The 23,679-nt window shown below is 45.7% G+C and overlaps 1 protein-coding gene and 1 pseudogene across 5 annotated transcripts in view; one reads left to right on the top strand and one right to left on the bottom strand.

Annotated features, from left to right (window-relative positions):
* Positions 1-23,679, bottom strand: part of Prrx1 (paired related homeobox 1) — a 94,121-nt gene that overhangs the window by 6,650 nt on the left and 63,792 nt on the right. Inside the window, exon 4 of one of the 5 annotated variants that reach the window (XM_005319820.5) lies at positions 18,778-22,003. The exons of 3 other annotated variants lie outside the window; for them this stretch is intronic. In XM_005319820.5, coding sequence (XP_005319877.1) covers positions 21,865-22,003 — 139 coding nt within the window. In that variant the 3' untranslated portion in view covers positions 18,778-21,864. Of the gene's footprint in view, positions 1-18,777; positions 22,004-23,679 lie in introns of those variants that run through there. One more of the 5 variants, XM_005319821.5, reaches the window with a different exon arrangement.
* On the top strand, positions 509-1,570 carry LOC101971177 (GMP reductase 2 pseudogene; annotated as a pseudogene).

Here is a 23,679-nt window from a genome sequence, read left to right as displayed (position 1 = left end):
ATGCTCAGAAGGCAGACAGAGGTGCCCTTGAATGTTCTTGTGTTTCTTGGGAGTTTTCAGAGGTCTTTTCACACACTGATTCTTCCTCACCACACTGTAAGGCAAGGACTGATAACTGCAGATCAAGAAACCAAGCCTCTCAGAGGGCAGATGGTCTTCCTCGGATCACCAAGTGACAGGCCCAGGTGGAGCTGTGCTGCTGCTGAACCTCAGCTACCCACGCCAAGAGGACAATGTTACAACCAATGCGCACCAGGGACATGGAGGTGGGGATAAGAGACGGGACAGAGGCATGACAGCGAGTGGGAAATTGAGGGGAAAGGGAACTTCTAAGCAGTGAGTGGAATTTTGATAATCAAACCGTGGGACTTGCTTTAAACTCTCCTGAGGCAGGATTCTTACAACACAGCTTAGCGAGCAGCCAGAAAGTTGGTTCCATGGCTTAAAAAAATAAAAAAGCGGGTCAGCTGACACCAAGGCAACAGGAACACTCAGATTCCGACCCGCCATGCCTCATATCAACAATGACGTGAAACGAGACTTCAAGGATGTTCTTTTGAGGCCAAAACGCAGCACCCTACTGTAGTCTCAAAGTGAGGTGGATCTCACAAGATCCTTTCCATTTCGGAATTCAAAGTGGATGTACACTGGCGTCCCGATCGTTGCTGCTAATATGGATACTGTAGGCACCTTTGAAATGGCCAGGTTCTTTGTGAGTTCTCCCTCTTCACTGCTGTCTATAAACATCACAGTCTTTATCGGTGGCAAGAGTTGGCTGGCCAGAATCCTGATTCTCTTGAGCATCTGGCTGCCAGTTCAGGGACAGGCTCTTCTGACTTTGAGCAACTGGAACAGATCCTGGAAGCTATTCCCCAGGTGAAATAGATTTGCCTAGATGTGGCAAAGGGCTACTCTGAACACTTGGTTCAATCTGTAAAGGCTGTACAGAAGCATTTCCCTCACACACCCTCATGGCAGGAATGTGGCAACAGGAGAGATGGTGGAAGAGCTGATCCTCTCTGGGGCTGACATCATCAAAGTGGGGATTGGGCCAGGCTCTGTGCATACGACCCAGGAGAAAACTGAAATGGGGTGTCCACAGCTCAGTGCAGTGATGGAGAGTGCAGATGCTGCTCATGGCCTCAAAGGCCACATCATTTCAGATGGAGGTGGCACTGCCCTGGGGATGTGGCCAAAGCTCTGGGGGCAGGGGCTGACTTTGTGATGCTGGATGGGCACAGTAGTCAGGTGGTGAGCTCATGGAGAGGGATGGCAAGAAGTACAAACTCTTCTTTGGAATGAGTTCTGAAATGGCCATGGCGTCTGGTAGTGTGGCAGAGTACAGGACCTCAGAGGGAAAGACGGTGGAAGTCCCCTTTAAAGGGGATGTGGAGCATATCATTCGTGACATCCTAGGAGGGATCCGATCTATATGCACCTATGTGGGAGCAGCTAAGCCAAAGGAGTTGAGCCGGAGAACTACCTTCGTCGGAGTCACCCAGAAGGTGAATCCGATCTTCACTGGTGCACGCTAGACCTGAGTATGTCTGCCCTCTCAAGGCACCAATACTTTGCAACAGAGTCTCCCAAATGGGTTTCTCACCCATTCTAACTACTGTGACAGTGCATTTACCAGTTCTCATTGTCCTCCTCCTGAGAGCTCCTGTAATAATGCTACTCTTCTCTGTTTGTACACGCAAGATGCCCAGAGCACTCACTGGGGAGGAAGTGAGGAAGAATACAGTCTGAAAATGAAGTAAGATAATCGAATGGGTTACTGGGGACCCAGCATCCTGAAGATGAAAAGATACTGATGGATTCAGAAATGTTCTATATGGCCTTGGTCTGGATGGGGCAGGCTTTTGGAATTATGTCTTATTAATCAGCTTCATTAAATGAGATCTTTAAATATAAAATAATAAAAATAAAAAGCACCTCTCATCAGCTGGCATTGGTGATGGTGTCCCTCACTTAGGACTGTGTTTGCACGTGTGAATGCCTGATACACGCTAGTTGATAATGGCAATAGGAACCCGTGAACTTGTCGGGTCACGTGAGGGGCATGTGATGAAGAGTGCTGTGTTCTGGGACCAGCTGGCTGAGCATTTGTGTCTATGACAGTAACTTTCTGGACCTACTGTGCTGGGGGTCCTAGGGCCCATAACACCAGGGCACATACACCCACCCCATCCTTCCAGTGAAAACTGAATCTGGGGATTCATCCACATGACACCAACGTCTGGAGAGTTGAATACTTCATTGCCACCAGGATAGGGCCATGTGGATGCTTCTGTCCACTTTCAGAAACCAGTAATGCTGCGACATAAGTAAGCTTTGCAGAGCATGTGACCCGGGAGTGTCTTCCGCTGACTCATTCTCTCAGTGAGTTTGTAAGGATGGTGTCACAGATCACTCCTTTGGTACAAAAGACCAATCGTGCGCACAGTGCTCACAGCCTGTCGGTGCCAGGTGCACCAGGCTGCTCCCTTGGGAGCCACAAGACGCCAAGTGAACACCAAGGAGAAAGGAGCTCTGTGTCCACGGAGTCTGCAGAGCTGCAGAGACACACTGAGCTCTCCTAGGCTGTGGGTGTTCTAAGGGAAACGGGAAATGCGGGGTTACCTGTGCAGATAGAGCTATGCCTGAAGACACCTTTCAGGGAAAAGGAGAAAACAGGAGGCACGGGCACTGGCCGTCAGTTGGCGGTATCTGTCCTTGGTCCTGGCTCAGCCACCGTTCAGCAGCATGCCTTCTAAGAGACAAGAAGACCAGGGGCTAGGGGGCTGACTGACCAGAACCAGCTGCCCACACTTTGCAGACAATGACCTGGTTCCCCGGGACGCAGAGCTCCCTGCCCACATGCCCCTGGTGAGGGGACTTCCCCCAAAGTGGCTTCTCTCCAAAGGTGGCTCCGATGGCACCAAGCGCGGGAGTGGAACTACCAGGAGCCCAGAACTCCACACTGGGACTTCCCCTTCCAGAATGTCACAAAAGAAGGACACCAGCCTAGGAGAGCTCAGTGCGTCCATTTTCCACATCCTTCCCTGGCCCTTTAATCCTCAATATCTAAACGCATGGTAGGTGAGCCCTCGTTGATACCTTGACTGGGTTTTGTAAATATTAGGGACAGCTCTTTATTTGGGAGACTTATCACAAATGAAGCTGGACAAAAAGGTTGGGACTCAACTCTAAAGGGTCTCACTTGACTGTTTCAGCAGAGATTTTTTTAAAAAAACAGACATGTAAGCTGATTAATGGCTTAAAATCTTCTTTTTCACATCCTCGCCAACTGCTCCTACCCTCAGAGACGTCTTTTCCACACAACCATTGTAATCATGACCCACAGTATTCAGTGTGACTCCTCCCGGTGGGATCTAATTGTTTAATGAAAAATCAATCTTTTCTCCCCAACCTGACTACAAACTCTAGTATTAGACAATAAACGTCTAGTATTCCCTTTAAATCTTGTGTGGATATCTTGCAGACTTTTAAGACGGTGGTTGTCCCCAAAACTACTTAATGAACCATTATAAGAAGCTGTGGATGAAAATAACTTTCAGTGTCACAGCTGAGCCATGTTCTGCTGCCAACCCTTTATATTTCTGTATCCCCTCAGGACTGACTCTGTATCTGATGAAAAATAAAACTGCAAAAACTCTTGTTCAAAAAGTTTAAGAAGGTGACAGAAGAGTGTTAGACCAAGCCACGGGGCCCTCTGAGTGTGGGACAGATAGGACAGCATAAGTCTGCTTCCCCAGATCACTTAAGGCAAGTGCCCTCCCACCCCGTCAGTAAGCTCAGTGAAAAGAGTCTTTTTGCATCTTTCAAAAGCATGTCCCAGTGGTGAGTGGGTGACTTTAGATGGCACACAGATGGGCGTTTGTTTAGTGTCTTAGTTGTGTACCAGTGTGTTATGATATATGTAATAGCTATGTAAATGCGCTTTTGGGGGATACAATTTGCACATCAATCAATAACTTCATGTTTATTATTGTTTGGGACAAGGCTAAGTTTAAAAATGGGCCAAATTAAAGAAAAATATTAAGTAAATAAGAGTACAGGTGGCACACAGATGTTGTCGAAAGTATAAAATGGTACTTAGAGGACTGAAGTTTGGAAATGGTGGAAAACACGGATGGCTACGGTGTCCTAATGACCTGACACATTCAGTACCATTCTTGGGTCACACCCAATCTTTGGTTTTCTTTCTAGCTGACCGCTCTCTTGTGTTTTCCCACTAGGCTGGTAAAAGATTTTTTGGTTTTGAACAAAGAAAGGACCCTGAATCTGGAGCCTCATTGGAGGCTGTCACAGATACCCTCCTGGAGCTCGGAGCCCACCTACCATTCACCACCTCCTTCCCGATCCTGTTCTGTGGACCAGGAAGCCCGTTCACAGCGGGCAGAACACTGGGAACTAACCCCAGAGCTGCGTCCACCAATGCCCAGTCAGCCTCAAAGTGCTTCCAACATTCTTAACACTTCTGCTCATTATTGTAGAGAGCTAAAAGGAAGTTTGTTCAATGAATATTTACTGCTTACCCCAGTTGTTGTCCTTCTCAAAATTACACATGGACACACAAAATTCATACAGCTCTCTTGAGATAATTGCCCGTGATTTTGACCCTTATTCACCTAGAGGTCATTAAATGATGTGCAGTATAATTCCTAACCTTATTTGAGTCCATCCATGATACGGGAAGCATCGGTGTGTCCACACTGGAGAGGAGTCTCAGGAGGCCAAGTGGCTAACCCAAGCCCCCTGGAGGTCAGTCCCTGAAGGAAGGCTTATTTCTAGCTCTTCCCATTTCCTAGTTCAAAACATCCTCACATGGGGCTGGAGTTGGGGCTCAGTGGTAGAGCGTTCCCCTCGCACGTGCAAGACCCTGTCGATCCTCAGCACCACATTAAAAAAAAATAAACAAGTGAAAAAAAAAAATCCTCACCATCCATTTCTTTGTGGTGGTACTTAACATCAGGGCCCTAGCATTCCCTTCTAGAATGATATTTCTTCCTAAATTCACCCAAGACTAGTGCTCCAAATTCTGAAAGGTGTTAATCTTAAATGAATCTTGAAGTACTTCCAACATTCTTTGTATTCTTTACACATTATTAGGGACATCTAAAAGTATTTGTTTAATAAATTATATTTGTTAATAATATTCACTATTAGCAAATAATGCATATTGTTTGGGGTTACTAAAAAGAACCATGCCATACAGTTAATATTGAAACGCTGGAGAGCACCAGGAAACAGCATGGGGTCGTATTTGAAGATAACACCGTAGCGTAGAATTTTAGTACTGTGCATTCATATCATCTGGAGGATGAGCAGCAATACTGAGGATCGCATGTTGATATCACCAATTTAAGGATCTGTTTGGCTTCAACCCCCATTATTTCTTTTTTTTTTTAAAAGAGAGAGAGAGAGAGAGAGAGAGAGAGAGAGAGAGAGAAGTTTTAATATTTATTTTAGTTTTCAGCGGACACAACATCTTTCTTTGTTTGTGGTGCTAAGGATCGAACCCTGGCCGCACGTATGCCAGGCGAGCGCGCTACCACTTGAGCCACATCCCCAGCCCCCCACCATGTTCTACTCTAAGAACATGTATAAAGTATCCTGTGTGATCAACTTACTAATTTTCACTTTATTTACAAGAACAACCCACCATTAGCTGCACACAGGGCTGTAAGCACACGTCATACCAAGGTACCACCTGCTGTGGGCAAGACTGGCTGATCCTGCTGCGACCCTGTCATCCTGTCCTGAGACTTCTTGACTCAGTGACTTCTCTTTATCAATTTTAACTTACTCTGAAAATAATACTTTTTCACATCTCCCCAACTTCTTAGCTGATTTTGCTTGGGCTTCAGGAAAGCACCTGGGTGAAAAGAAACACCCGGAAGACAGACCCACAGGAAGCACTACCTGGGCCAGCAGCGACCTGGGGCAGGGGTGCGGGGGTGGAGCCCTGAGGTCAGACGGTCTGCAATCCCAGAAGGAGAACAGCAACTAAATAAGGTTTCAACAGCCCTTCCTCCCTTTGGAAATAAAGAACCTTTTAAAGCTCACATTAGGTAATTTTACATGGAATTAAGTCCACCCTCATCCCCGGAGGAACTATCATTTAGTAGCTAATTGCCAGCTGCTCGCCTGGACTGTCTGTGGCCATGAGACGGCGGCTGAGCGGGGACCTCCTGAGCAAGCAGCGCCCTAGCATGCCCTCCCCAGACCAACTGGACATGTGTTTTCCATTTAAACATTTCATTGCCCCAACCGAAAACAAATCAGCTGTGTCTTCGGGATCCTACGAGGAGAAGGGTGGGACTTATTTCTGGACAAGCCGGAGGAAAACATTACCCTAATGGATGAAATATGTCTGTGCTCAAGACTTCGTGAGAGCCTTGACTTGGTCTTTCCCAGGTTGATCTCGTCTTCCTTGGAAGGGGAGAAAATGCAGAAAAGTCCATTGCTATTAGCCCAGCTTTGTCCGTCAGTGAGGAGTACTGGATGCACCTTACGTTGGTTTAGATAAGGATCCAGAGCAGGCACGGTCTTTAGGGATTATCGGCACACCTTCAACAACGTGATCCACACGCCCCACTCTCCCTTGGCTGTGGACAGCCACAGAAACCCACTTCCTGTTTTCTCAAGCCAAATGCCTCCATCCATTCAATTTCTCCCCAGAAAGCTCTCACTGATTTCTCAATGCTCAGTGTGGTCAGCAAGAAAATTGGTTCTGGAAAAAATATTTGCCTTTCTGCCTCAAAAATAATGGTCTCCTGAAGATGGCAAGCCCACTGTGGAGGAATTTTGGCTTATTTTATGTTTTGCATCCTGATGGAGCACAGGAAATAGGAAAATAGAATATTTTCCTTGGCAAAATTAGGATGTGCTTGGTTTAGCCGTTTGACAATTTCTAGGAGTTCAAGTTGAGAAGCACACACGAAGCCACTCTCAAAACTATGGGTCTGGTCCTCAGGTATAATTAGGGAAATCTATCATCCCTAAAGGTTTTGCTCTGATTTTTTTCTTTTCCTTCCTTCCTTCTTTCCTTCCTTCCTTCCTTCCTTTCTTTCTCTGACTTTTATTTCTTTTTTTTTCTTTCTTTCTTTTTTTTTTTTGTAATGGGTCTGCCCACCGAGCAGAATCTTTTGTGTTTTTTTTTCTTCCTTACTTTTTTGAGTTTTATTTTTCCAAAAGAAGGTTTAAAAACTCAAAAGAAATTCAAGAGTTGCAAGGCCCACAGTGTACCTAAAGAAGAGCACTGTGTCAGTTAACAGGAAGCTCCAACTGGCGGTGCCGGTGCCAGGCCACTCAGGCTTTGAAAACACATAGGAATAGCATAAAAAGGGGTGTTGAAAATTATCCCCATGCAGATATGTGATTCAAATTTAGAGTGAAGTGTAGTCACTTTTCCATCCCTCAGATTGGTGTGCCTCCTTCTGCAGAGTCTGACATAGAATTCTCCTTTTTAGGCTTGCCCCCGAAATACCAACTAGATGTGTGCCTTTTAGCAGAACCAAGGGAGATAAATCTGTTATTTTATCTAAATGATCTTCTGGATTTCCTATTCCATAGTACAATATTTATCTTTTTGTAAATTTTAACTTTTTATAGTCAGTTTTCCTCATCATTATCATTCTGTGATGCCCAGTGAGACCCTACTTAGCAAATGTAAGCATATTCTCTCATGTTAGAAAATTCATATTCAGTTTATGTTTGGTATCAACATTACGGTCTTCCCATAAGAGATTGTACTTACATTTCAAAATGAACATATAAATGTACGATTCACCAAGATACATACATGTGTATCTATCTTTATATAACCAGATATAATAATTAGCTTCATAATAATAGTTTTTATTGCTTATTTTCAGGCCCTGCTAATATCCTTTAGGCCTTGAGGGCAATTCTGAACATATCATATTCTCTGGGTTCATAGTTAAATTTTATGTTTTGGTGGGATGTCCAATTAACTGAATGAGTTGACCTCATAGTGAGGTTCATTCGGTGCTTTGAGCCCACACTGTGGTCCAAGGACTCCTTTCTCCCTGCACTCAGTCCCCTCATCTCAAGGCAGTCCTGGGGCCTCTGTTTCTATTTCGTGTATATTATTGGTCTATCTTCTCCTTTTCTTAGGGTCCTACAATCATACTGATTTAATCAACTTTAATTGAGGCATGATTTATATTCAGTAGCTCTTCACATCTACAGGTTTAGCTAATATTGGGAGGAGGATAGTTTTAAAAAAATCGCAAAAAAATTTTTCTTGTCATTATTCTCTAAACAACGTGTGACATCTATTTACAGAATATTTATATCGTATTCTGTATTTTAAGTAATCTAGAAAAAATTTAAAGTGTGCCGAAGAACATGCACAGCTTATATACAAATGCTGTGGCACTTAATAAGAGACTTGGGCATCCACCGAGTCTCCCAGGGAGACTAGAACCAACACCCATGGATACCAAGGGGTGACTCTATAATGACATGGGCACGTGTTATGTGTACAGCTTTGACAAGTGTGTAGGGTCACCAGTGAGGGATGAGAACAATTCCACCACCTCTGAAAGATCCCTGTGATCTCTGTAGTGCCCCCCTCCAGCCCCAGCCTCTGGCACCCTCTGAGCTCTTTCTATCCTGTAGATTCAATTTGCCTTTCCTGGGGACTCACAGAGTGGGACCACACCTGGGCACTCTTTGTCTCTACCTTCTTCTGCTCAACCCAGCATTTGGAGACTCCAGCCTGTTGAGGTTGCCAAGGGATACCGATTTCAGGAATGCAACACAGATGCTTTAGCTGCCATGGCCATTGAGGTTGTCTCCGTTCAGGGCTATTAGAAACAAAATTGCTACAACCAGTCACCTACAACACTTCATATGTTTTTCCAATTTCTCTTGAATGAATACTTAAGGGTGGGATTTCTTAGTCCTATGGAAACCACATTTTCAGCTGGATAAGAAGCTGACCAACGGCTTTCCAAGGGGCTGTATAACTTTTCATTTCCACCAGTGGTATAGAAGATTTCTAGCTGCTCCATGTTCTCACCAGGAGTTGGTATTTTTAATGTTTAATTTTAGCCATTATAGTGCATGTGCTGTGCAGTTTCATCCTTCAACTATTAAAGGATATTCCTTCAGGTAGGTTTCGTTTCTGTGGCGATTAGGATACCACTGACCCACTGTCTATATGTATTTTTAAATGAGGACCATCCCAAATTGAATCCTATGATTTGAGTGCACTAGCCATTTTTTAAGGCTTGGTCACTTAGAACTTTTATAAGCATGAATTATTTTATACAAGTGATTGAGCAAAATATTGAGGAAAAGAGAACCTCCAGCCAAGTCCTGAAGCACGTTAATGAAGAAGCATCATCTTGGATAAGTATTGACCTCCTGGAATTCCTCATCGTCTCACTCACTCGCCTCCATTTCTTGCTATAGGGAAATGAAAGACTTACTCAAAATCCTTTGAACATTTTCAAGTTTCCATCTAAAGTCTGAGAATAGGGCCATCAAGTAGAAGGATCCAGAAATCCTGCCATAGTAAATGTTCTGATTTCTAAAAGGCTCCCGAGCTTGCTCAGGAATGTGCCCACCTCGACTTGTGATGAGACTTCCAATATGCCTGAGTTTCCCCACTGGAGGCCCCTCGGGGGACCTGATTTGAGAGTGTTCCTGAGTGTGGTCCTTCCTTGCCCGAGTAATGAACCTTTCTCACTCTCCATCTCCTGGTCAGGCTTATTGGCCTTGTTCCTCAGGGGACGAGCCCCTTGCATTTGGTCACGGGGTTCCTTTGCCTAGTATTCAGCTGACATACATTTTTCCTCATATTTTTAATCTTTAAAAGTCTACCTTTTCATTTGATGCATCTCCTGACAACAGCACATTTGCAGAATTGTTAAAAATCCCATCGACCCCTCAGCATTGTTTCGTGCTGGGGGAGGCAGGGAAGGAGGTGCCTTCTTTCTCTGCAAAGGCAGCAGCTGCGCCAGGTGCCCGTGGAGCAGGGGCTTCCGGGAGCCAGCCCAGACATGGACTTCCTAGGTTCAGAGATTCCCAGGTTCTCTGATTTGTCAGAGAACTCACTCCTAGACCTACATGTTGACTGGGTTTTTTCCTCACTGAGAGGAAGAAGGAGACCCTTTCAAGTAGATCCTTTGAAAACTTACCCGCAGCCCAGGGGTTGGGTAGGTGAGGAGAAGTAGGGTCTGCTCCCCCAACAAGAAACACAGCGGACCAGCTTCCGACTCCCCAGGAATGCGCCTGTTTCAGATATCTTTGCCTCACTATGGCCAAATACCTGACTCGTAGAGCTTGGAGGAGGAAAGGTTATTTTGGCTCATGAGCTCAGAGGTCAGTCCGTGGTCAGCTGACTCCATAGCTCTGGGCCCTAAGTGAGGCAGAACATCGTGGCGGAAGGGTGGGTACAAGGAAGCAGCTCGGGACGTGGCAATCAGGAAGCACAGAGAATGCTCCCCTCACCAGGGACAAATATAAACTCCAAAGGCACACTCCAAGGTCCCACCTCCTCCAGCCACACCCTACCTGCCTACAGGTAGCACCCTGTTAATCCATATCAGTGGATCAGTCAGCGGATTAGGTCGACTGTCACCTCATCCTCTCACCTCTGAAGTCTTGCATCGTCACACCTGAGCTTTTGAGGGACACCTCCTAGTCAGCCATTGAAAGGGTAAAGTTTCTAAGCTGGAAAGCTTGAAGGTAAAAGATTAGGTATTATTAAGTTCCTCTGTTACACCCAGATTACTGAGATAGTTAACCACAACGCCCCACTGGCCATCTAGCCTAGGGCCCTGTGCAGTTGTCACAGGGCCCGAACCAATCAGTTTGAATGTGTACCCCGCTTAGGAATGACCAATCACCCCCCACCCAACCTGTTCCTGCCAATGAATGTGCCAATCAAGTCTCAGAGTTGTTGTTCAATTTTCCCTTGCCTCATGATGATTTGTTCTGATGGATGCAAAGCCCACTGCCCTCTCCAGAAAGTGTACTTAAGCTCTGCTTGACCTCAGCTCGGGGCTCCGGGCTGCTCTCCCTTCTTGAGTGAGCACGGGGCCCCAGTGTGCTGGAATGGATCCCCAATAAATCACCTTTTGCCAATTGCATGGAGCCAGTCTCTTGTGTGGTCTCTTTCTCCGACACTCCGCCGGACCCTAACACCATAACAGTGCCCCCCTCTGCCTCTGACATTGCACAGACCAGGAACAACAGGGCTGGGCCTTGACTTCCCTGCACTAACTCTGCCCTCTGCTGCCTTGGGCTAGGCTGTGTCCTTACTAAAGAAAAAAAGGAAATTCTTCAGAGATCTCCTCAGTCGCTGTTGGGTAGAATTTCCATTTGACTGGGGAAAGGGGGCTTTTAAACTGTGAGTACCATTTTTGCATGGAAGGAAAAAGGAAAGCCCAAGCCCTGGATGTTCAGAGCAGCTGAGCCACAGGGAGAACATCTCGAGGTGCTTCTGAGAAGAGCCAGGCAGCCCCACACCATCCAGACACCGCCACACTGCCCTGTCTTTGAATGTCTTCCGCGGTGATGCCTCATGGAGCTGGGTCTCCTGACCTCCAGCCCAGACTGGCCACCACATCTGAGCTGCGCCTTGGCAGTAGGGAAGGAGAGGGGAGCCCAGAGCAGAATATGGGCCTGTGCTCCTGTTTGGTGTGTGTTGCCTCTTTAACCCTCCAACCCATCTATGGCAGAGTCATCATTTTACAAAAGAAAAAAAAAGACTCAAAGGATAAACAACTTTCCCAAGGTTACACTAAAAGGAAGTAGCTGTTCAGGGACTAGAACCAAGGTCCGCGTTTTCCATTATGTCACGCCATCCTCTGCAATTCCCCCCTTGGTTCCCCTTCACGCATGCTATTCTCAGTAGGTCTCCCAGACCCACGGCCATCCTTCTCTTCTGCACTCATCCCATGCATCAAATCTTTGCCCTACTCTTAAGGCCTTGCAGCCATGGAAACCGCTAAGAGTCACCTCCACCCAGGGGCTGAACCTGACCTCTGCACAGCAGAGTAGCTGGGAGACCTCTGGAACCGGTAGTGAAGGCAGGGATATGTCTCTGATGATGGAAATTTACCTACAGAAGTAAACCGAAGGAGATATTTTCAGTAGAAATCTTTTAGAGACACCAACTCTCTGTACTGAAAACCTTGATTGGGTGATGCAGGATTTTTTTTTTCTTCTTAAAAACATATGATGACATCTCTCCTCTCTACTTGACTAGAGAAAGCTGGGCATTACACGATCACATCCACCCGACTGCACCCCTACACCTCCCCCACAGAACCTATAACATCTATATGCCTGATGCTTTTTCGACACTTAAATTAGAAATGTATCATCAAGCACAGAAAAGTACAGAAATTAATATAATGAACATGCTGTACTCACCATTCAGCTTTTATTGAGTTTTAATATTTTTTCATATTTGCTTTTCATATTTTTTAAGAAATAAAATATTTCAGACATATTTGAAGCACACAGATTTCCTGTCTCAGTCCCATCTACTGCCTTCTGGTTCAGAAGTTGCATTTACCAAAATTGTTTCTGGAACAATTCAGAATTTTCTGACATTATTTCTCATTTCTGTGCATTTATTATATTTTTACCACACATTTATGTGTTCACAAACAATACAAGACTTAACTTTGTATCCAATGACATATCTCCCTGCAGTGTGCCCTCCACTAAAGTAATGTGTGAGGGGTAACAAAGTGGATATGTGTGGTTGTGGTCATTCGTTATTTTTTTTTTTAAGAATAATATTCCATTGTGTGAACATATCACATTCTGTTTATCGTCCCATTGATGGACATTCTGTTTATTTCCAATTTTGTGTTATTGCAAACCATGCTGCAGTGAGCATTTCTGTTCCTGTCTTCCTGTGCACATGTGCGAGTTTTTCTAGCCGCCCAGAATTGCTGGCCTTATTTTACCTCTGCTAAACTGAGTGACACTAAGCAAATAAATATGTGACTCTAAGAAATAGTTTTCAGATGCCCTCAATTTGTGGATGACCTGGCCATTTTCCTCTTTAGAATGCTGCTTTTTTATACCTAGAATAACATTTTGAGATATTTTTTTCCAGGAACTCCAGAGAGTCAGGCGTTAATTTCTTGAAAGTGACATCTAGTGTATTTATTTACTGTAACATTCAACTTCATTTTAGGTTCTAATCCAAAGGGCACATGATGCCTCATAATTATATATTTTATATTTAAATGCACAATGTGAAAGAATAAATCTGAGTTACAGCAGGGACCTTGAAATACTGGTAGGAAAGGGGAAAGGGGCATGTTAGTATGGGCAGAGCCACAGTAACAAATAAACCTTGCCATGTTCAACAGAATCGAACCGTATTTTTCTTTCCCATAACACTCCAGGATGGTTCCCAGCCAGCAAGGGCTACAGCCTCTCTTATTCAGTCACTTTTCGGGGTCCCAAGCTCACTGCAGCTTTACCATCTTTAATATGTGCCTCCCAAAGCTGAGCAGAGACGGTCATCTCCATCAGCCCGCTGGAGCAGACAGCAAGAAGGAGCACAAATGGGAGTCTGGGCCAGGCCTGGAGCTGGGCATTGGCCTCCAGGCCACGGCTCACTGAAAAGGAGGCTGGGAAGTGAAAACTACCCGTGGGCCCAGAAAGAAGAGCAAGTGGACTTTCTTGAAAAGTTAGTTCTGTCTTGCATAAGAAAGAGAAAAGAAACTGGTCTCGGTTCAGTCAAAGTGTTCACAGTAAATGTTTGTTAACATGAGAAAGAAGAGAGTGAACACCACAGTTTACCATCAAAGCGCTCTCTTTCCTTCCCTCCTCTGGCTACTTCCGCTGTTACTTCTGTTGCCTGCCCTTGGTTCCCTCCTCCTTCTTCTGAGAACAGTGGGCCCTCACCACTCAACCCACATAGATTTGGGACGGTGCTCTAAGCAAAGGCGAATAGGACCTTGTTTTAGCAGAGTTGGTGGTCGCGGTTAACAAGCGGAAAGCTTATCAGGAGACTGATCATCAAACAGGGAAAACGCTGCACGACCAAGGGGCCCCCATTGCTAAGGGGACTGAAGGTCCAAAAGTTTATGTCCGCAGAGGAAAGTGGGGAGCACTGATTTGAGGTTCTATCTTCTGGGCTGGTGAAAATACCACAGGAGCACTGCAGTAGAGACTGGTCTGCAGATGGACACAGGTGGCGCTGCACTTGTGCTCAGCCATGTCTGAGAGAGACAGGACCCCATCGGGCGACTCAGTCCACCCCACCTGCCCGGCACAGTGACTGGACCCCGGGGGTGCATAAACCAAGCGAGGACAATAGAACCAGTTTTTAGCTTGTTGTAATAGTTTCTTGTTTCTCAGCTTCTTCCAAAGCTGAGTGAATATCCTTCTGCAAGTTCCGGGAGCCACCTTCCATGCTGCATGGAGGAAACTAGACCGCAGAGCCAGAGGCAGAATTCTGGTGATGTCACATGTCAGACCCACACCTGAGGTTCTCAGTTACCCTGATCCTACAGCTCTTCCTTTCATTCTGTGGACTGTCCGTCCCACAGATCCTCATTAAACCATCTAAGGCTGATTTGATTTGGGTTTCTGCCACTTACAGCTGAAATACACCTGAACTGAAACGTACAGTGTTACCAATTGTACACCTTCCAGCTGAGAACCGGATGGCCTGTGGTCATCTGGGGAACGTGGAGGATCGCAGCTCATCGCCAGCTCTCCAAGACTGGGGTCAGAATCTGCCAAATCCTAAGTGCATTTCCCCCCTTCAAGCCAAGGCATGAGGTTTGAAAGATGGCGGAAGTCTTGACACTTAGGGAGCAACAAGAGAAAAAAATGGAAGGTTCTTTTCTGAGCTGTTTGCCAAACCTCTGTTGCTATCCCAGCTCTCCGCTGGGCTGTTATGACAAACCACCCCCAGCACCTCTGCCCACTGAAAGTCACAGTCTGCTGGGTGCTCCCAGGACAGAGGCGGGACAGCTGGGCCCCAAACTTCCTTCTGTCCAAAAGCAGAAGGCTAGGGTGAAGTCTTTAAACTGGGGTCCTGGGTGGATGAGCAGATCTCAGAGTACTGTTAAAAAAGAGAAAAACAGTGGAGTGGGATGGATTCAGATTCAAGAATTAGGGCCTGGCGAGATTTCTGGCCTTGGTTACCAGTCATGAAGTCACTGAATCAACAGAGTTGAGTCAGGCCTTGGAAAGGTGGCATGTGTCACTAAGCCATGAGGGACCAGGGCAGCACAGCTCTCAGAGAGCTTCCCCGGGGCCTGGCTGTGGTGGGAAAGGTGGAAGGGGACAGAAGTTGGGGGCAGGTAGACCGGCTGGCCGAGGAACCCCAGTGTCAAGGGGCTGGATCCTCCATGTTCCCGGTGTCATGTGCCATGAGAAGTGAGCACTAAATGTAAGCCCCGCTTTGCTTTGCCCTGAATGGAAATTCACCGTGGTCACCTCTCTTCTCGGCACTCATGGGGATGGTTCAAACAGTAATTTGTCTATAGACTGCAGAGTTGTAAGAGACCATTGCAAATACGACTGGAAAATGTGTGTGCCCCTAAGTGCTGGGATAAGCGCTTCAGGGAGTCGTTGGCACCACGCTTGGCTAAGGCACAGTCGGTGGGACCAAGGTGGGCGTCCTGGGCGCTGAGACCCGCGGGGCTGGGTGTGCAGTGCGACCACCAGTCACCCCGCCCCTGGCAATGCACTTCCCCTTCTCCCAGGAGGCTGCTCCTGACGCTCAACCACTGTCACTTGGTGCCAGGGGATCTGCCAGCCACAAGAGCCTACCTGAAGTGTTCTGGCCACTCAGGGGACCCCACTGCCCTGACCACAGTGCACTTTCCAAAAAGCCATGAAACCCAAGCATGGCCAGCGAGAATCTTCGTGTTGGACTGTTCAGCTCAGAGAACCAGCACAGAAGACCCTTTGTTTCTCAACAGAACGTGAGTCCCAAGTGGCCTTTCGCCTCGTTTCCTGTCTGCTCAAAGATAATCAGTTGAAAACAATAAAAATAAGAGACAAGAAAATAGGTGAGAAAGGAGAGAGTCACAGAGTGTTGACCCCTTGTCCAGTCCAGTGCTCAGGGCCGAAGGACAGACTGAAGGCCTGTGTTCTGATTTCCATGCTTATGTTAGAAATCAAGCTAACGAACTGTTAAACAGATCGTGTTCTACTTTAACAAGCACGCCTTCCTTAAAACCTAAAAAGCCAGGTTCCCTGTTCCCAGACTGCTGGGCCTTCCACTCCAGAACATGGCCCTGTGGGGATGGTCAGTAGGTCTGTCCACTCCTCACTGCTGCCCTACCCGCACCAGAAGTGGACATGGGCTTACATGCCTCAGGTCTATCTGCACCCCCTGTCCCCACGAACAGTGACCTCTTGGCCACTCTTCAATCCTATGAACCAGGAGTCCCTGTGTGGGACTTTGGGTCACTTTTAGAAAGTGAAATTGGGTCGGGGAATTCCGAATCTCAAGTGCCTGAGTGTGGTCTAGAAATGGGGGCACAGGCTTCCTGAGGGCACCTGCATGATCCACCCAGGGGAGAGCACAGTCAGAGGGCACAGGAGGAACACAGGGTAGGGTGCAGGCCTTATCTGGCCTCAGGGTGTGGCTGCATGTTTGTGACCTCACAAAAGTCGCATGTTGAAACCCTACTCCCAGTGGGGTGGTCAGAGGTGGGGCTTTGGAAAGTCACTAGGTTTAGATGAAGCCCTGAGAGTGGAGCCCCTTGATGGGATTGGTGTCCTTATCAGAAGGAAACAAGACTAGGGCTCACTTTCTCCACCACAGGAGGCTGCAGAAGTGGACAGCCGGCCCAGGAAGAAGAGCTTCGCGGTCGGGCCCTCCAGCCTGCAGAGCTGGGAGATGCAGATGTCTGTCGTGTCTATGCTACATCTTGGTAGAGCAGCCAACCAGACCAGGACCCAGGGTGGGCTTTGTGCCAGTGTCCAGGATCCCTGGTCCCCTCTGACTCCAGCAGACCTTCTGGGCTGTGAGCTGCCCTTCCGGTAAACCCTCTCTGTGATCTTTATCTAGTTGGGTGAGTTTCTGCCACCTGCAGCTGAAAGAATCCTTATCCCTTCAGTGTCCTGCAAGTGGTCAGTAGCTGTGGCTCTCATTGTTTCACAGCACTTATTCTTACCGTAATTTGCTAAATCAACGTTCTCCCTCCAACATTGTATTGAACTGGTCTCATGAGAGTCACTAATCCAATGGCCTGGCTCTCATTCCCAGTTGGCTGGTCTGCTCCATAGCATTTGGATGCATTAAACATTCCCCCTTTTGGAAACCTTTCTTTTCTTAACTCTGGAATATTGAAGGAAAAGTTTGACCCTCCTCTATTTCTCAAACAGCTCCTTTGACTTCTGTGACCCTCTGCCCAATTATAGACATTCTTCAGAGTTCAACCTGGCTCTCGGGGCTGAAGCTACTTCCAACATCCAGTAATTGGGATTGATAATTTGAGTCACATGGCGCTCTCTCATCTTGAAGAACCCATTCACTTTTGTACCTCCAAGTGTCACATCCTTTAAAAAATGAGTCTCAAACTTCTATCTCCATCCTTGGCCTTGGTACCAAGACCTCTTTCCATGTCTGCGTTGACAGTGTTGACAGAGTACTTACATCTGGAGTGTTCCCTGACACTGGGTCTCCCCTGGTTTTGCTGGGCCCTGCCGGAGTTACCAGTGACTCCTTCCCTAGTCACCAGCTGGCAGACCAGTGCTGTCTGTGCTCTTGCTGCCTCACAAGCCCTCTTCATTCTTTCCTTGCAAGGTGTTTCCTCTTCGTTTGTTTTCCTTGCAAGGTGTTTCCTCTTCGTTCGCCCCTGCGGCAATCTCTGCCTGCCCTGTTCCCAGGTCCTGTTCCGCTCCACTTTCATTTTTTTATAAGAATCACCCAACCCTGATAAATTGCTGAATCTTTGCATGGCTTTTTTTTTCCTACTTAAAAACCTTCCTTGGATGTCTGTGGCCTGAGGAAATGCCTTGTCTGGTGACGAAGGCTCTGCCTCAGTCTTCAGTGTTTTCTCCTGTTCTGCTTTAAAACAGGCTCTCCGTCCTGTCCAGGCCCATCTTGCCTTAGATCCAAACTCTTCCTTCCTGTGTCCCTGCCCTGATTCCCTCTTCTCCACTCCCCAGAACCCCTCTCCTCCCCCCAAGTTCTTAACAAGGGATCTCAAGCCCCAGATCCCATGTTTTCTTTCCTCATCTTCTGGAAACTTCTGTTGGCTCTATTTGTTTGACACTTGTCTTATGCAGTTGTATAAACTTGTCTTTGCTGGAGCTGCCTTTAAATTAGATTTTAATTGTTTTGAAAAACAGAACTGTGCCACACATGCGATCCTCTGTTCTCCCTTGGACCCCGAAGCCTGGGCTAGGTACAAAGAGTGCTTTAAAGCATTTTCTTGTGCTATTTCTTTGTTCTAAATTAAAAGGCTGTGCTCTATACAAAGTATTTTTGTCACATAGAATCAAGTAGTGTGGGTGCTGAAAACCTTGGTAAAAGCTTGCTGGACTCTCACAAAAGGTTTGCTCCACACCTACCCAGTTCCTCCCACCGTTGTCTTTGTCTTTGAAGAATAACACATGATTTCCCCCTTTTATAGAAAATAATACCATACTCTGATAAAAGTTCTCTTGTTTATCAGCACTTCTTACCTTCTTATCTCTTCTGAATGTGATTTTAGATCTTTAGCAGATAGGTATTTTTGAAGTTCAGAAAGAAAAGAATCAGCAGCCTCTAATGTACATAACAAGACACTGAAATATCCTTCTTTCATTTTATTGAAAAGGAAACATTTCTATTCTAGCGCAAACAATGTATATTTTACATCATAAAGCAAGATATAATTTACATATTACATTTCTTAAGAGATCTTTATACCATTATGTCATTCCCTTTTTTATTAGGTTACTTCTTCTGATTTAATTTAACCTGCCGACTACCCTACACATCAGCATCCTGTTTGGAAGGGGGGTGGGGCAACAGCTCATGGTGCTCATCCCTGTCTGGGCATGACCAGGCCTTGAGGTCCAGCCCTGAGACCTTCTTCTGAAAACTGGCTTAACAGCCAGAAGCTACTTCTCCAAATCACATAGCAAACTTGTGTTTTCAAAAAATGTCAATAGTAAATCGAGTGCTAGTACTAGATGGTTTACTTCTTGATCAAGTGCTCAAATAATAGATGCTTGTAGTTTTGGTCTACTACCAATGGGCAGTCCCATGCCTGACCGGCACCAATCACTTCCAATTCCCAGAAATGGCTTGTCTAAGGTGTCAGACAGAACCTCCCAGTTTCTCCCACCATTTGGGTTTATGGGGCCAGGATTTATTGTAGACCACTGGAAATGTATGTCAGGATGAAGGTTTCGAAAGATTTTCTTTTACCTAACTGTCTTTTCTAAGCGTCTCCCCTTTCCACGCATGACTTCTGTTCTTTACCTATAACCTAAATCTTCCTTTAGCTATTCTCTCCAAACTCCGGACCCCTCAAATTCATCAATTTTTTGGATTGCACTCACTTCGCAAATCAAATAATGTTTCCATCTGTAAGGTCATACTATTCCTTTGAAACTCAGTAACCCTCAGAAATGCATGGGACAGAAGAATGAGTCGAGAGATTCCTCAGAAGCAAGTAATGTGAATTATCCAGCCAACCTACGTGAACCATTCCCTAAGAAATGTTTTCATAGTGGGTTAAAGGGAGAGGGGACCAGTTTGTGAAAGCAAAATGCCTAAGATGGGCTTTCTTCTTATTATTGGAAGAAGTACAGAATCGACATTTGAAATACATTTTGAGATGAGTGGCTGTTAGTCTGGGAAAAAATATCACCATTAGCTCAATCTGATATGCCAAGGGAAATACAAATGTTTGCTAAAAGTGCATCTTACACACAAAGTTCTTGCCTGTCACTTATAATGCACAGTTGGCATATTTGGCCAAAATCAATCTAAAGATTTCTAATCACAGGTAACTAAATGTATTAGAATCAAGCTGGCCAGGATAAGACTATAAGTTAATATATGTCTATTTTGCATGTCTTAAATTATTCTTTGGTCAAATGGTGTGATTTCTCAGACATCTAAAAATATAAACCTGTTTCTTGCTTCCAAATACAAAGCTTTACGTATGTACAGCAAGGGAGCACCTCCTTGCTAGAGAATAAGGCTTCTTGGTATGGCACCACTCCATGAACACTGTACACTTCTATAGTCCTCTTCCTCCCAAGGCTAGAGTGCTGGACATGCAGAGAACACAGAAATCTTTAAAGGAGCACAGGAATAGAGCCTCACAACACCCCTGTGAGGTAGGGAGGTATTGCTAAACCCATTTTATAAACAGGCAAACTGAGGCACGGCATGGCAATAAGGTTGGGTCAAGTCCACTGGGCAAGTTAAAAAAGCAAGGCTGGAAACAGAGAGAAAGAAATAGGGAAATATCAGTCTTGGCTCCTAACCCTAGATGCTAAACTTTACTTCAAAACACTAAGGAAAAAAAAATAGTCCACAATTGCCTTTAAAGTTTTTGGAATTTAGACAAACCTTTAAATATTCCACTTAAAACACGTGTCCTGTCTTTCATTATTTCTGTTGAGTGGAGAAAGCAGATGACTATCTTTTCCTCCTCTAAGTATAATTCCCATGATAGAATATATCAGCATTCCACCAGAGCCCCAGCTCCAAATTCAAGGACATCTTTGTTCGCTCAAATAATTTGTAATTCATTTAAAGCCCTAATGCAAAAACGACACTGTTCTCAAACAACTGCCCTGCCTATTGCTGCGTGGCCTTAATGAGAATTCTGTGTAGAATATAAGAAGCAAGATCCCTTACTAATGTCTCATCACTGCAGAGATCAGGACAGTGGTGATGGTGTGAAATTTGCTTCCTGCAGAGTTTGAAAAACTACAGACTCAAGCTTGCAATATTTTATATATATATATAAATATGTACAGTATATATATATAAGTGCACATCTGACTACCCTTAAGGCACCAAAGAGAAGTAGGCCTTGTCTTTCACAATTCCGTCTTTGTTTTCCTAGAGAAATTTCTCTCCCTCTCAGTGAACATATTTCCTCTACCAAACAGCCTGTGACAACAAATACCTTTAACTCAAGATGACTGATTGTTTAAATGGGGCAGGGTGGTGTTGCTGGTGATATTATAGTGCATAGCTTAGAGCTCAGACCTAGAGCTGAGAGGTTAGAGTGAGCAGCCACAGCCAGCCACAGCCAGCCACAGCCAGCCACGCTGATCAGACAGACCAGTGGCCAAACCTGTACACAATTTTTGTTTTCCAGCAGCTGGCGGAAGAAAACCGTACCATAACCGACAGACACAGAGAGAGTGAAAAGGGAATCATGGGAGGCACAGATCTTCAGAAAGACTTTGGCTTTGCAAAAGCTCCTGGAGAGAAGTGGGAGGAGCTCAGAGTAAGGCACTGAGGTTCTCCCAGGTTGGTGACAAGGCCTGGGGCATCTCTCTGAGCCTGTGTGTATGTGGCTTTGTGGCTGCCCCAGACCTTTTCAAAACCTCTCAGGATTATGGGAGTGGGTGGGCTGACCCTAACCAAAGAAGCTTGGAGTATATTAATCAAAGCATGAATAGAAAGAAAAATAAAACAAACACAGAAACAAATGGTGTGGAATTCCAGAGGGAGGAGGAACGTTTGTTAACTAATTTTCATTTTGCTCCTCTCCTGCTTTTCTCTGCCATGGTCCCAATATGTTAGTTCTGTTTGTTGGATTGTTTTTACTTTTTTTTTTTCCCAGCGGATGAAGAAATGACAGAGCAGGATAGGTGTCTTATGGTTTTTGATTTCTTCTTAGGCCTGTTTAAATTTTTTTTTCCTCAGTTGACTGTTGGCACTTGGTTCCTCTGTAAACTATATTCCTTGGCCTTCAGTCTCAGGTTGGCAATGCTGTTGGCCATGTTGATGCCCTGAGCAGGGCTATTGTTGGCACATGTGGCAGAGTAAGTAGCCATGGCGCTGTGGGGACAAAGGAGAAAGCAGGGAGAATAACAGGCATTAGTTTCATGAAGCTGCAAGTCCAGGCCCCGGTGGGTGCACTCTCAGGACGGGGCCAGGCAGGGCAGGGCCAGGCAGGGCAGGGCCAGGCAGGGCAGGGGTTGGACTAGGTGACCGCTAGGTCTCTCCCAGCTGGGGCTTTCCATGAGTCTAAGGCACTTGGAGAGGTGGCTGTGTTTTTCAGGGCAGGAGAAAGCATAGGAGAATGAGACCCGGGGAGGGAGGGGCACTTGCTGTGTTGGGTACAGTGAGTAATGATTTATTTCTGGGGTGACAGAGGACAGCTGCCCAAATTGAGCAGCAGGTGCTTTATCAGCTGACTAATTAAAAGAGCATTTAATCTCCCTGCCTCCATTCCCTAGCCCAGGGGACGGGTGACGCAGAAATGCAAGTTTGGGACAAAACGACTAAAGGAAATTTTGCTGCTTCACTCTAAATAGCTGTAATTCTAACACGTTTTAGGTAATTGATAAATACCATGAGAAGTAATGTGCTCAGAGAATCAGTTGCACCCCAATGGAACTTTCCAGTCCTTCTTGATTCCCTGGTTGATAATTCCAGCATTGTGAATCAAGAGGTGCCTATCCACTGGCCTCAATGTCCTGACCTCTCCCCAAAACTTCCTGTGGAGCACACGCTGCCTTTTGGTTCAATTATTTTGGAAATGCCTAAATTTCCAAAATAAAGTATCAGAGGCTCCAGTTTCAGCACCCTTTACCTTAGAGATAACTGTTTCTCACTGTCAATATTGCCGACAAAAACTTGACGTTGTCATTGTCAAAGACTATTCTTAGGACCAAGAACTGGGCATAAAATTGTCATTGGGGGATTTCTTTCTTTTAAAAAAATTACTTCATTTCTTCATATGTGGTGCTGAGAATCGAACCCAGTGCCTCACACACGCCAGGCAAGTGCGCTACCGCAGAGCCCAGCCCTAGCCCCAGCCCCTGTCCTGGTGGGTTTCTGATCACTGCATCCATGAATCTCTTTTAAGGAAAAAAGAAATGGTCTTGTAGAATTGCTCTCAGATTGTTTCCTTTATACTGAATGGATAAAAGAAGACTAATTTTAACTAAATGAAAATGTTTCTAAGATAGCAAAATCCTTTTCAACTGCGGGGTGGACAGACAGACTTATAAATGGAATGACATGTGCTTTTCTGGGGCCTGCATTCCAGTGGAATCTGTCAGCCACACAGGAGCCTGTGGTTCTGGGATCAAGTGACAAGATCAGAAAGAGAGAAAACTGAAGCTGCTCCACAAGAAGGACAGATCCCTGACACCTCTCCCGCACAGTCAGACTTATCGTAGCCTAGTTCAACTTGGTGACTAGCAATTAGCCCAGGGAAATTAAGATAAAGAAATATAGAAGGTTCTGGATCACTCCCTCTCTCCAGAAATACAAATCTTTAGCTTGCCGCACGGGTATAAAGCGTGTGAGCAAGTGTGTGTGTGTGTGTGTGTGTGTGTGTGTGTGTGTGTGTGTGTGAGACAGACTGTGTGTGTGTGCACAGCAGAAAGAAGACTCAGAAGGGTTACAGAGTCCTGCCTCCCTCACTTCCTCCTCCTTCCTTCCTTCTCCTTCCTTCCTTCCTTTCTTTCTTTCTCTGGGGATTGAACCCAGGGGCACTAAATCAC

This window comes from Ictidomys tridecemlineatus, chromosome 10 (assembly GCF_052094955.1).
Source record: "Ictidomys tridecemlineatus isolate mIctTri1 chromosome 10, mIctTri1.hap1, whole genome shotgun sequence".
Taxonomy (NCBI): domain Eukaryota; kingdom Metazoa; phylum Chordata; class Mammalia; order Rodentia; family Sciuridae; genus Ictidomys; species Ictidomys tridecemlineatus.
This window is presented reverse-complemented; position numbering and strand designations above follow the sequence as displayed.